Source organism: Aspergillus neoniger, assembly GCF_003184625.1.
Source record: "Aspergillus neoniger CBS 115656 unplaced genomic scaffold BO87scaffold_10, whole genome shotgun sequence".
In the NCBI taxonomy this organism is placed as follows: domain Eukaryota; kingdom Fungi; phylum Ascomycota; class Eurotiomycetes; order Eurotiales; family Aspergillaceae; genus Aspergillus; species Aspergillus neoniger.
The window spans coordinates 815,904-828,779 of record NW_020291138.1 but is presented as its reverse complement, the minus strand read 5'-3'; the positions used below and the strand labels follow the sequence as shown (position 1 = coordinate 828,779).

The 12,876-nt window shown below is 53.3% G+C and overlaps 6 protein-coding genes across 6 annotated transcripts; 2 read left to right on the top strand and 4 right to left on the bottom strand.

The window, feature by feature from the left end:
* Positions 1-154: 154 nt before the first annotated feature.
* Positions 155-2,173, bottom strand: BO87DRAFT_375199 (uncharacterized protein). The gene is made up of 2 exons (XM_025622970.1): positions 1,872-2,173; positions 155-1,822 (listed from the first exon to the last, which is right to left on the bottom strand). The coding sequence occupies exons 1-2, from the start codon at positions 2,100-2,102 to the stop codon at positions 287-289; spliced, it is 1,767 nt and encodes a 588-aa protein (XP_025481651.1). The 5' UTR covers positions 2,103-2,173; the 3' UTR covers positions 155-286.
* Positions 2,174-2,342: 169 nt separating this feature from the next.
* Positions 2,343-3,428, top strand: BO87DRAFT_331447 (HD domain-containing protein). The gene is made up of 2 exons (XM_025620337.1): positions 2,343-2,507; positions 2,574-3,428. Exons 1-2 carry the CDS (start codon positions 2,462-2,464, stop codon positions 3,191-3,193), a joined length of 666 nt encoding a protein of 221 aa, XP_025481650.1. The 5' UTR covers positions 2,343-2,461; the 3' UTR covers positions 3,194-3,428.
* A 35-nt stretch (positions 3,429-3,463) lies between these two features.
* BO87DRAFT_385240 (HIT family protein) lies at positions 3,464-4,107 on the bottom strand (the record flags this gene model as incomplete). The annotated part of the gene is made up of 2 exons (XM_025624715.1): positions 3,464-3,961; positions 4,030-4,107. 2 exons carry the CDS (start codon positions 4,105-4,107, stop codon positions 3,464-3,466), a joined length of 576 nt encoding a protein of 191 aa, XP_025481649.1.
* A 295-nt stretch (positions 4,108-4,402) lies between these two features.
* BO87DRAFT_375197 (Mob1 family protein) lies at positions 4,403-6,279 on the bottom strand. The gene is made up of 2 exons (XM_025622969.1): positions 5,930-6,279; positions 4,403-5,856 (listed from the first exon to the last, which is right to left on the bottom strand). The coding sequence occupies exons 1-2, from the start codon at positions 6,161-6,163 to the stop codon at positions 4,549-4,551; spliced, it is 1,542 nt and encodes a 513-aa protein (XP_025481648.1). The 5' UTR covers positions 6,164-6,279; the 3' UTR covers positions 4,403-4,548.
* Positions 6,280-6,438: 159 nt separating this feature from the next.
* BO87DRAFT_375196 (CobW domain protein) lies at positions 6,439-8,183 on the top strand. Its single transcript, XM_025622968.1, has 6 exons — positions 6,439-6,621; positions 6,734-6,817; positions 6,871-6,882; positions 6,951-7,047; positions 7,104-7,629; positions 7,690-8,183. The coding sequence occupies exons 1-6, from the start codon at positions 6,501-6,503 to the stop codon at positions 8,029-8,031; spliced, it is 1,182 nt and encodes a 393-aa protein (XP_025481647.1). The 5' UTR covers positions 6,439-6,500; the 3' UTR covers positions 8,032-8,183.
* Positions 8,184-8,698: 515 nt separating this feature from the next.
* BO87DRAFT_395627 (protein kinase family protein) lies at positions 8,699-11,443 on the bottom strand (the record flags this gene model as incomplete). Its single annotated transcript, XM_025625196.1, has 1 exon — positions 8,699-11,443. The coding sequence occupies one exon, from the start codon at positions 11,441-11,443 to the stop codon at positions 8,699-8,701; it is 2,745 nt and encodes a 914-aa protein (XP_025481646.1).
* Positions 11,444-12,876: the final 1,433 nt, after the last annotated feature.

Genomic DNA, 12,876 nt, shown 5'->3' with positions numbered 1-12,876 from the left:
AATCATGTCTGGCGTTGGTGGTATGTAATTGGCACAGGGACGGAGGTACTGGATGATAATAATGACAATGATAGGGATGGCAAAAAGCATATTAATGGTGTACTGATACTTCACTAAAGTAATAATCAATTGCTGTATCGTGTACTGCATTCTTCCAGGATCTATAGACATTAATCGTATGTAGTAGGTATAGGCATATAAGGGAGGTAAGTAGAATCGTCTCCCAAAAGAACATCACACATAAGAATTAGATAAAGACAAAACGAAACATGAACCGACGTAACAATCATAATATCCTCCGTCTCGACACCAACTGAGTATCCTGCACATACTCCTCGTCTCCCCCATCCAGGTCGATTTCCTCGTCCGGACTCAGGTCGAAATCCCCAATGGGGCTGATGTGTACTGCGGGAGAGGCGACCGGACTGTGCGCCACACGCGGCCGCGACTTGAATACGCTGGCGTAGTCCGCTTCCTCGTCGAAGAGCTCGTCGCGTGGCGTAGAGGCCCGACTGGGGATGGTGTGTGATCTCTGGGGCGTCTCGAACTGGTTGATGGGGTAAGAAGGCCGAGGTCGGTGGGACCGGAAACTTTCTCTTGGTCTGGGTTGGGTGGGCGGTACGATGAGGGACATCGACTTGCGGGTTCGTTCTACGAGTGTGAACCTGCTAGTTCGTTCAGGAGGGGGAGAAGGTTCCTTTTCGGGGACTTCGGTCTTTGAGAAGGAGGGAACGCTAGGCTGGGGTTCTGGGATGGAGGGTGTTGAAGTTCTTGTGGTGGTTGAGCGGGTAGTGTCTTCGGCCTGGGGAGATGATCTGTTGCTCCCGGCTGCTGAGCTGGAGGATATTGTTGCAGGGTTGCGTAATTTCGAGTCGCTATGAGTATGGCGATGACGGTGCGCTGCGGGTCGGCCGTTGATCCGGGCAATGGCCTCATTCATGGAGAAGAGCAACGCCCGGTCGTCTGCTTTGGGCGAGGCGCGTTCCACTGGCTGCCGGACGGCTTTGGAGATGCTGGCGACGGTGAGTGCTTGGTGCTCTCGGAAGACGAGCGGTTGAGATTTGGTTGAGCTTGTGGATTGTACCCGCTCATGTTTGCGCATAGAGGCACTGTACTGGCGCCAGCGCTGCAGCCGGGCACGTTGGCGGAAGACGCGAGACTCCAGATCGACTAGCAGATCCGCGGAAGAATTCGCACGGAGGCCATCCACGCTGGATTCCTTTGCTTTCGCCCATGCGATGTCGAACGGCAGTTCTAGAAAAGCGTCGCTGCTGCCCCGTGCACCACCGTCGACAAGGGTATCCGCCCAGTCCTCACCCCCCAGCCAGTTAGTCCTGAGGTCGCGAGCCAGCGCATCTATGTCGGCGCCAGTGTCGGGGAGTTGGGGAGGGTTCTCCTTAGCTCGTTCATCAAGCTGCAGCTTTTTGAGTTCTAGCAATTGGGTAAACTTTTCATGGGTGTCCCGGGCTTTGTTGCGACGCTCGCCGATTTGGTTTAGAGAGACTCGATGGGCAAGGACGAGGGGGAGCATGAGCTGGTATTCCTCGCGCGTCAGCCCGGAAGCCAATGAAAGCTTCATGGCCACATTTTGTAGTGCCGGGTCAGAGGAAGCGGCGAGGGTCTTCCGCAGCACCGCAGTAGAGAAGACGGCCAATAGTTCCTCGAATTTCTCTCCTTTGCAATCATCCAGCATTGACTTGCGAAGAATGGTTTCTCTGCCGAGCTCGCCCTGTTTCTTCAATTCGGAGAGCACACGAAATAAAGCAGCACGAAGATTGACGGACTGCAGGGGCTCGAGCGGAGGGAAGAAGGGCCGGAGTTTCTGCATGCCGTCAGTCGGGCATCAAAGCCACTGAGGGGATGGAACATACATCCCGGGCGGTGTCGGGGTCCCAGAGGGTAACCAGGTGGTAGAGAGCCCATTCTATAGCCCTTATACGCTGACGCTGGTTCTGCGACGTATCTGCGAGGGAGCGGAGAGAGATGCGAGGCCAGTCATCATGGCGATCGAGCTGGAGGAGTTGAAGGTTGCGGACGAAAACGGAGAGGGGAGGCTGAGGGGACCAGTTCGGGGGTTTGGGGCGAGGGGTTCGTGACTGCATGGTACATCTGATGCCTGGTTAGAGAAGAGAGTAGTATAGCATTCTAATTATTGAAATATACCCGAACAGACGGACCAGTCGAGGAACTGCAGGGACGAGAGGGAGCAACAACAACGGAGAGCTGGAGATCAACAATGAAGAGCAGCAAGTAATGGATGGATCCGCTGGCTGGCTGAAACCAACCAATCCGCTCGACCGCTTTTTCTCTCCCCGCAGTTTCTCTTTCTCCTCCGGTTCCTTCTCCTCTTCGTCTTCTTTTCTTTTTCTTCTCCTCTGCTGTTCGTGCTCATCGTGTTTAATTTTCTTTCTCTAACTTGACTCCTCTCTTTCACTCTCCCCTCCAGACCTCTCTTAACAAGATGGGCTCCGAAAACCCCTCCAACCCCCTCTGGACCACCCAGTCCGGTGAGCAGAATCTAACCCCTCCTCCACCATTCCCCTCCACTAGCTAACATCCAGCTCCTCAACCAGTCCTGGCAAGCCTCCCTCACCCCCCAGAGGAGAACTCCGCCTCTCCGATCCCCTTCTTCCACCTCCTCGAACGTCTCAAGACCACCAAGCGCGAAGGATGGCGCCGCTTCGGTATTAACTCCGGCGAATCCATCTCCGACCACATGTACCGCATGTCGGTGATGACCATGCTCGCGCCGCCTACCCTGGCCTCCCGCCTCAACCTGCCCCACTGCATGAAGATGGCCCTGATCCACGACATGGCCGAATCCCTCGTCGGCGATATCACCCCCGTTGACCGGGTCGACAAGACCGAGAAGGCGCGTCGCGAGGCCGCCGTCATGGACTACATTGCCAACAACCTCCTGGGCGGCGTTCCCGGTGGCATACTGACGGGACAGGAGATCCTGAAGGTGTTCAATGAGTACGAGGCCAACGAGACTCTGGAGGCACAGTTCGTCCACGACGTCGACAAGATGGAGCTGCTGTTGCAGATGGTGGAGTACGAGCGCGCCAACAACATCGACCTCACGGAGTTCTGCCACGTTGCGAATAAGGTGCAGTTGCCGGAGACGAAGGAATGGGCGGCCACGGTGCTGCAGGAGCGCGAGAAGTTCTGGAAGAGCAAGGCGACGGCATAAGCATGAACATGATCAGATGTGACACATAGTACGATAAAGAGTACGGCGTTAAAGTGATGATTACGACCGTGGATGGTACGAGAATGGGGGTTTTCGGGTCTTGTTCGTTTATTTCTTTTCCATGATACGGATGCTGTGCATACTACATTACACTCCGTGCGAGGCGTTGGGGGAGTGTTTACTTTAGATAATAGCTCCAATAGACCTACACATACACACATACCCTCTATACAAGTACAACACATCATACATACATAATATACACACTCTCTAATCTAAATCCTCCTTCTCCATCTCCCCCGCCAACCTCCACGCCTCCCCCTCCATCTCCTCCGCCGACCTAGCCACCCTCTCCTCATTATCCACCCTGGGAAACCTCGTCCTCCCCCCTTTACCCCCCTCCTCACCATCTCTATGAAAGACATCCCTCAAATCCCCCTCCTCCCCATCCAACATCTCATAAACCGCATCCATCCCACCCCTACTATCCAAATCCCCCCTCTTCCTGGGTATCACATGCGCATGAACATGCGGCACGCTCTGGCCCGCATCCGCACCATCCTGGATAGCGATATTCAGACTCGACGCTCCATATACACGCTCGATCATGCGCGCTACGCGCCGCACGGTCAGGAATAGATCTGAGGTCTCGGTCGGGGTGAGGTCTGTCACGCGGGGAACGACCCGTCGGGGGGAGATGAGGACGTGCCCTGGGAGGATGGGTTTTAGGTTTACGAGGGCGTAGCTGTGCGGGGTCAGGTGGAAGACCTGTTTTGTTATACTCTTTTAGTATCTGAGGGACGGGTGTTTATAATGGGGAAGGGGAGAGGGCGTACCTGGGTTGTGACGGTGAAGGGGCCGAAGTGAATGGGTCCGGCTTTGAGGATTTGGGTTATGGTGGTTGGGATGGACATTGTTGGTGGTGTTGTGGTGGGTGTGGGGGTGGACATGTATGTATATATGTGGGAGGTTATTTGAGGGTATATATGTATGTGTATGGTGTATGGGTTGGTGGTATATGCAATTGATTGTAGAAGAGGGATAGTTGGTTGTCTTGAAGATGAAGATGGGGTGGACTACTTCCGGTGGAGAACATCGCTATCGACATCATCGGAGTTAGGCGGAGATACCATACCATACCATCTATCGTTTACAACCACCACCATCTACATCAACATCTACATCTAATCTACAGAATAGCAGTCAAATCCACTCATAAGGGTATCATTACTCGCTCGTATATTACATCAGAGCCTTCCCCACGAACATGCTCACATATTACAACCGTGGTATCGACACATGCCATCATGTATCATGTCAAAAAAAGAAATCAGTAGAAAGGAATCTGCTCGTCGCTACGCCTCCTGCGCTGCTTCCTGCGCTGGCGCTTCCTGTTCGCTAATTTGCTCGCTCGGTTGCTTGGTTCCGGCCTCTACCTCGGGCTTCGCCTCTGTCTCTGCAGGGGCGTCGCTTTCAGGCTTGGCCGGCTCTTCCGCCTCAGCTTCAGCTTCAACCTCAGCCTTGGGCTCCGCCTCGGGCTCCGCTGTCTCTGGCTTCTCCTTTGATTTTTCTTCCGGCTTCTCTGTTGTCTCCTGGGTAGCCTCGTCATCGTCAGCGTGTACCTCCGAAACAGTGACCTTAGCTCCGTTGTCGTCAACGGATGGCTCCGGCTCCGGCTCCGGCTCAGACTTTTGCTGCTCCTCGGCCGCTGGCGTTGGCTCGGCCTCCTTCGGTGCAGGGACAGGGGCAGGAGCAGGAGCAGGAGCAGGAGCAGGAGCGGAAGCAGCCGCTGCGGCATTGGCAGCTGCAACCGCAGCCGTTGCCGCCGCTACAGCCTGCTGCCTCGGTTGCTCGTCGTCCTCTGCGCCCTCGTTGATGGTCGTCACGCTCGAGCTGATCGACGGGCTATTTTTGTGACGCCTCGTGGTGGCTCCCGTGCTGATCGACGCTGGCTCCATACTCTCCAGCGACAACGGCTCGTTCTCCTTGCGCAAGATTGTCATCCGACGATTGTCCGTGCGCTCCGGCACGGCCGGCTGCTGAACATCGACGCCCTCCGCCTCCGCAGGAACCGTGTAATTATCCTCCGGAATGAGACTGTACATGTCGCAGACCGTCTTGAAGAAGATATAAAGCCCGTCGTGTCCCTCCACCTGCCAGAACACCTCCCGGTGCTGGAACCAGGCGTGCGCAAAGATGCGATACAGCCTTCGGAAGATGTTGGTCAAATGTCTCATGCTGGCCTGTGCGCCGCCGCCCGTCTCCGAGCCGAGAGTCAGTCGGCTGGGAAAGTATTTAGGCGACGTAAGGATATTCGTGGCCCAATCGAGGGTATGGCAGCAATAGTCGATGGCGCAGCAGGATTTGGGCGGATCGTGCACGGCACAGAGGTACTGCCACTCGGATGCACGCATCTCGGGGCAAGTCTGGGAGGAGCAGGGAGGAGAGTCGGCGAAGAAGGCGATGATGAGATTGTTGACTTTCATAGTCAGGAAGCGACATAGCTCGTAGAGCCATAGCGATCGGTCGACGCCGTCCGGAGGTTCCGCGAGCTGCATGGCGACATCCCGACTGATGGGAACTACTGTGTCAGAGCCTTCGGGCCGTGTGTAATGATTGTAAAGAGCCTTGAGGTGTTCTTGGAGTTGGAAGGGGGAATCAAGCTATTGCAGAAAGGGGTGGCTGGGTCAGCGGAGCTACTCGGAGACAGCTGTGCTTTGTTTACGGAAACTGTACCTGGGAGAGAGGGATCAGAGGCGGTCCAACAGCCATATCCCCAGCTCTAGTACCCGGACGAATCCTCCTGGTTGAGCCATCCTCCGATGTTTGTGAAGCGCCCAGCAATTGCTCCGTCTCGTGGTCAAAGGACTCGCCGACCGAGGGTGACTTGGGCCCGATCTGGACCTCCGTGAACGGGGGCGGACTAGGCAGACGTGGAGAGGTGGCCTGCGAGACTCCCGCAGTAGCCATAGCGAGAGGATTCGCAGAGTCTCAAATGAGTGAAAACAGAAAGAAAGAAGGAAATGAAGAGGAGGAATGTAAAGGAGAGACGAAAGGGAATTGGAGAAGAACAACAACAAGCTGAATTGAGGAGATAAGATGGAGCTGGCCGGACGGGGACTGGCCGCGATTGTCTGGTTTGCATTGCTGCCAAATGACTGCCGGTGCCCTAAGCCCTAGCGTTCCTGTTGGGGTAACGTCATTCCCCGACATTCTTCATATCTTAGCATTCCTCTGCATTCTATCTATATTCTAGTTTATACTACGGTCATTTTTCTCCCCAGCTTGCACAAACACAGCGTTCAGTATGGACGACGACGATGCCCCACCCCAGCTGGTTGACATCTCGACCGCCCCCGATGTGGCCCCGCCATCGACGTCACTAGACACGCCGCCTCAGAACCGCGTGCCCATCACGCTTGTGACTGGTATGATGTGATGCCACACATGCAGATCCATCTCCCTTGTAGACCAGCAGCAGAAAAGAAAAGAAGAAATATCCCGTAGATCCACATTAACTAACATGTCCCCTGGTGTCAGGCTATCTGGGAGCCGGCAAGACCACCCTCCTCAACTATATCCTCACCGAGAAGCATGGCAAGAAGATTGCCGTGATCATGAACGGTGAGTGACCACCACTATAGCTACAAGACTATTAAATTGCTAAGATAATGTAGAGTTCGGTGACTGTAAGACAACCTATACACTTTGCCTCTCACTATATAAACAACAAACAACCCAATTAACACCCACCCAGCAACCGACATCGAGAAACCCCTAACCGTCAACCAAGACGGTCAAGAAGTGACCGAATGGATGGAAGTCGGCAATGGCTGCATCTGCTGCTCCGTCAAGTACACCCCCATCCCCCAACCTACCTCCCATCATCCACCCATCTAACCAACTACAGAGACAACGGCGTCATGGCCATCGAATCCCTAATGGAACGCCGCGGCGCCTTCGACTACATCCTGCTTGAAACGACCGGACTCGCCGACCCAGGCAACATCGCCCCAGTCTTCTGGGTCGACGACAACCTAGGAAGCAGCATCTACCTCGACGGAATCGTGACTCTCGTGGACGCCAAAAACATCCTGCACCTGCTCGACGAGCCCACTCCGGAAGAAACCGTCTCCAGCCACGGAACAGAATCCGAATCCAACAATACGCACAAGCACACCGGCCCCGTCCTCTCCATGGCACACATGCAAATCTCGCACGCCGACGTAATCATCATCAACAAAGCCGACCTCGTAACCGCGGACGAACTCGCCACAGTCCAAGACCGCGTGACGGCCATCAACAGCGCAGCTAAAATCCATATCACGGATCATAGCAAAACGCCAAAGATAGAGGGCGTGGTGCTGGATTTGCATGCCTATGATCATTTGGATTCGTTGGATTTTGCTCAGAAGGGACATAGTCATATGGATCCGGTATAGACCCCATTTCCTTCATTTCCTTGGTTTGATCGTTTACTGATGCATTACTCGCAGTCCATCTCAACCATCGCCCTCACCACACCCCCCATCACCCCGGCCCAAGTATCCCGCGTGGACACCTGGCTTCAATCCGTACTGTGGGACTCTGTGATGCCGCTTGCGGATGAAGTATCCGGGCCGACGGAATTCGATATTCATCGGTTAAAGGGGATTCTGGTGCTGAGTGATGGGTCGACGAAGATTATTCAGGCGGTGCGGGATGTTTTTGAGATTAGGGATTCGGAGCCGGCGGATGGGAAGAACCAGTGTAAGATTGTTTTGATTGGACGGGGGTTGGGTGGTGATGATGGGGGGAGGGCGTGGCAGAGGAGTTTGGAGGAGTGGTTGGGTCGGTAGGGTACTACTACTAAGTAGTTGATTGATTTGGTGAGGAGGGTGTTTGTAACGATGACGATGATGATGATTGTATGTATGAAGAGAAGAGTAGAGTATTACAGCTGCATACTACTACTAGATATGATGTATTATTTATATGGGAAGAGAGGCCAATCAAATAGTTCGTCCTTTCAGATTAATACAGTTGCTGCTTAGAATAGTATTAACAAACCAGTGTACAAGATTGAAACGGCGCGAAGTTCAAAAAGTCACAATATCCATCCGGTCGTAAGTCGTTAGTGGGCAGGCAGGTAGGTAGGCAGGCAGAAAGCAAAAAGACGGAAAACGAAAAACAAAACGCCATGTCCAGAAATATCCCCACTGCTCTGATGGCAGCTGGGTTCCCGAGACTGTAATCGCAACTGCAGTAGTGAAAACCTGCGTGAGGGCTTTTGAGGGGATGATCAGCGTGTAGTAGATCAAGCCAAGATAAAACAAAGATGAAAGAAAAAAGCAAACCCCGAATTCATCCAACTCCATATTCGCCGTAATGCCCGCTGAATACTCCGTAGAGCAACGCTTCAAAAGAACTAACTGTACAGTGAAAATAGCAGGAGTGGCACTGCTCAGTCCCCATGGCTCGAAAGTCATGGATGATTACTATGAACAAGTGGCTACCTGCAATGGCTCAACACTCCCTTCCTGTCATATGGACGCCTATGGCGTCTTCCGTAAATGCTGGGTTGATGGGTAAATGAGATTCGCTCAAATAGGTCGTGGGTTCTTGGAGGCCTTGGTGAGGGTACCCCAAGGTGGAACTCATACTCAGATGCGAGAATCGGTCTGCGTCTGAGTCTATCATTTTCTGGTCTGGGGCATTGGCTGCAGGATTAATCGGTAGTATCGAGTGAAGAAGTGAAGAAACGGAACGCGACGGCGCTTCCATTGGCCAATGTTGGTCGTCAATCAGCGCCTGTCCCAGGTCAGTCAAGTGAGCTGGGTATAAATCCGTTGATTGGGTATCTGCTGATGACATTGGAGATTCTTGAGACCGTCCCATTTCCGATAGGTTGTTGGATGAATAGCGATTCAATGATGGCGATAGTTGCCCCTCTACACCGGCAAATTCTTTCGGCAAATGATCCGCTTCACAGGGGATTTGATCAACTGCACCGTCCATTGTTCGTCGCGGATAAGGAGGATGAGCGTTGGCGACCAAATCAGGCTCGTCCTCCATATACCTTGGAACGGTGTTGTGTACTGCATGAGAGCCTCTCAGATTTGTCTGAGGAAAGACTCCATTAGCCATTGGTGAATAGGTGACTGCGTTTACTCTGCGCTGGGCTGCAGATAGGGGTTCCCTTTCGAGCAGTTCGTGCTCCGCTGTTCTAGCCACCCCGGCTTGCTGCTCCCTGGACATGATGTAATTTTCTCTATCTGGAGAAGTAGAAGCAAAGTCACTGCCGTCATGCTGTAATGAGTATGTATCATCCAGCGATAATTGAGTGTCGAAAGACGCCCCATTGACTACAGGCTGCGTGTGGTGATACAGAAAAGCCGCTCGGGGATCGTACAGTGGCAAAGCGCCATTCTGTAAGGCGACGCCGAGGCCTGTCTGTGCAGGACGTATCGGAGGAAACGACTGCTCGGTCATCCACATATTGCGGGGAAAAAAGCCTAGAAGTTCCTTGGCCGACAGCCGGTGTCGGGGGGTGGCACTCAAACAGATAGAGACCAACCTACGGTAGTAGTCCGGTACCCGTGCGTCCGGTGGAATCATTAGAGGACGAGGCTGTCGTTCTGGCTCATCTTCCTCCATTGCCAGAGCCCACAATGTCATGCCCAGCTGAAACAGATCCGTCTTCACTCCAATATACATCGATATTCGCTGGTTACTCTCGATTTTCGCCGCAATCTCAGGAGGTTCCCATCCTACCGGACAGCCCCGGCGATTGATATCAATGATCTTGGCATTGTCGTCGGCATCAACAACAATGTTGGAAAGAGTAAAGTCTCCTTGTACGTAGCCAGCCTCGTGGATCTCACAAAGACCGTGGACGATCTGCCTGGCCCAGCGTTCCCGCCGCTCCCAGGAAATCAAGCCACGGTTCTCGTAGAGAATGTCGACCAAAGCTCCCTTCTCTGCATAGCTAATGAGAAGACCCTTGACCACCTGCTGCAGGTCGTCGACCACGATTCCTTCTACCCGGACAACATAAGGGGTGCCCTGTAAGGCGTGAAGCGCGTTGATCTCGTACAGAAACTCATCTACTGTGTCGGGTCCAGGAATCTCCTTCTTGATGTATGCCTTGCCATCTAACTGGACGTTGTAGACGAAGCCGGATAGATGCGCGTCGAAATGGAGCTGGTTCTCGGGGACCAGTCGCGCTTGTGGCAAATGTCCGATACAAGAAACAGGCGGATAGGGAATGATTTCGTTGACATCTTCCGTAACGTGCACATGCAGGCGGCCGTCGCGAGTTTCCAGCTTCAGGTTGGTGACTGTGTCGTAAAACTGAATCTCCGACAGCGACTCGCGAATCGACTCGTAAATTCGGGCACACTTGTCTCGCTGATACCGCAATTCCCTCAGGTCTTGTTCCAGGGAATCCGGGGGCGCACCGCGGTAGTCGCAGGATATGGTGACTCTCCGCCACCGAGTTGGAGTCTCAGCGTATGTGACGAAAAACTTTTCCCGCTCCGAGCGATCCCGAAAATGCATGCTCAGGTTCAAAATCCATCGCTTTTCCAGTTCCATCTCGAGCGTGTCGTCCGGTAGCTCCTCGGGAGCTTCCGCCACGTCAGGACAGGGGTTCCATTCCGAGAGAAAGTCGCTGTCCTCATTCGCCTCAGGTAGTCGCTCGACCGTGGTCTCGCTCGGGTCTTCGCGCCACTGAACCTCGGGAGCGGACAGTCTGGGGTCCACGGTGGGCGGTGGGGATCTGGACCGGTGGGAGCTCACGGCGCGACGACGGTCGGCAGACACTGCACGACGGGGCTCGGGTTCTAGGGGTGATAGATTGTCTCGCCGCTCGGAATTCTGTCGTTTAAAGGTAGTGGCTCGCGGCAGACCAACCCCTACCTTTCTGGACAGGCGACGCTTGAGATTATCGTGGGCTTTGTGGTTGCTGTGGTGCGGCTTGTTGTTGGTGTTCTTGCCGTTGGGGGATGAGTTGTGGTGGTTGTTACTGTTCTGATTACCATTATGCTCGTTGTGGGCGGCTGGAGAATTGGGTTTATTTGCGGTGGGGGCAGCGTCGCCAGCGGGGGAATGTGAGGAGAAATCTCGATCATCGCGGCCCAGCCACCTGCGAAGGCCCAGGCGATGCCACATGCTCTGCTTGGGACGGGGAAGGTCAACCTTCTCCGGGTCCAACAACAGACCGAGCGACCTCGTCGGGCTACAGGAACTGTCGGCAATGGAGATGGCCATACGGATCGACACGGTCGCTAAATTGTCGTACGGAGAACGACTGGAACACCCGAGGGGGATGGAATGGCGATGTCCATAAGAATTGCGACAAAATCCTTGCGGTCAGCAGTGACTGTAACCCTGTGCGAGGTCTCTCACAGGTCTGACGAAGAGGGAAAGGAAATAACAGAAGTAATTATGGGTAGTAGATTTAAGCCCTGAAAAATGAGACGAGCGAAAGGGAAGAAGAAAAAGAAAGCAGGGAATCAAAAGCAAAGAAAACAAAAAATGAGGAATTGTGCTGAAATAGACCAATAAGCAATAAAAAATCAATTGAACGAAAGAGAAAAATAAAAGGAAAAAAACTTTAAAATCGGATTCAATGATATAAATAAATAGAAATGAATCTCCCTGAAGAAGTCGGTGAGAACCCGAGTTTGTGTTGTCCAGGCACTGCTTTGCCCAGTCAAACCGAGTCCCACTGGGCGCACAGTGACGAGATGATGGTCGGGGATGTAATTTGATCTTGTTCTTATGACCTGGGGTAGTGGAGGTAATGGTGGCGGTGGAGGTGTTGCTGCTGTTGTTGTCAGGTTGCTACTAATGGGGATCAAAGGCAGAGGGAGTGACAAAGCAGTGGGATAGAGAGGGCATAGAGAGACGCGCAGGACAAATAAGGATGACGAGGAAGCGGAATACGACGAATGGGGGCGAGGATGAGTCGATAGTAGACCGACTAACTTGGTCGTAGGTGTCACCCGGCTGCAAGGCTGGTTGGGCTGAAGGAATAGGAAAGGAAAGGCCGAGGATTGGATTAGTATCGCAGCCAGTCGATCAGTTGATCCATAAATGGGGGGTGGTAGAGAGGGAGAGGAGAAGAGAGGAGAGGAGACTAGTAGTTGTGAGAGGAGATGGTGAAAGAGGAGGCGAGGAAAGTGTTGGTGAATTCACCGCCCACGAGATGCAGTGATGGAGAAAGAGAGAGTGAGAGGGAGAGAAGATGTGAGAGGATGAAGATGGAATGAATAATAGCAAGCAAGTAATAGTTAGTTGTCACAAGAGAGGGTGTGTGTGCGTGAGAGAGAAAGAGGGAAAGAGATTGGCAGGACTGGGCCAGAATGGAACAGGCCCAATGGAAGACCGATGGAAGAAACGGCGAACGCACAATCGGATCCTTGCGTAGGAATAACCCTCAAACCAATGGAAATCTCAAACGGACTAAAGCACGAAGGATGATGCGAAATACTACTAGACTAGATACTATGGAGGAGTCTAGTCAGTCTCTCTGGGCCATGGCGAGACAGCGAATCTGGAACCGCAATCACAGCTGCCGTCTTTGAGCCAGTGGAGATGCACGGCGGCCTGACAGTGAGTGCCTGATATGGATGGGAATAGTAGTAGCAGTCGTAGTAGTAATTAAAGATGAGACCAGCATTGTTCCTAGTTACCAGTTG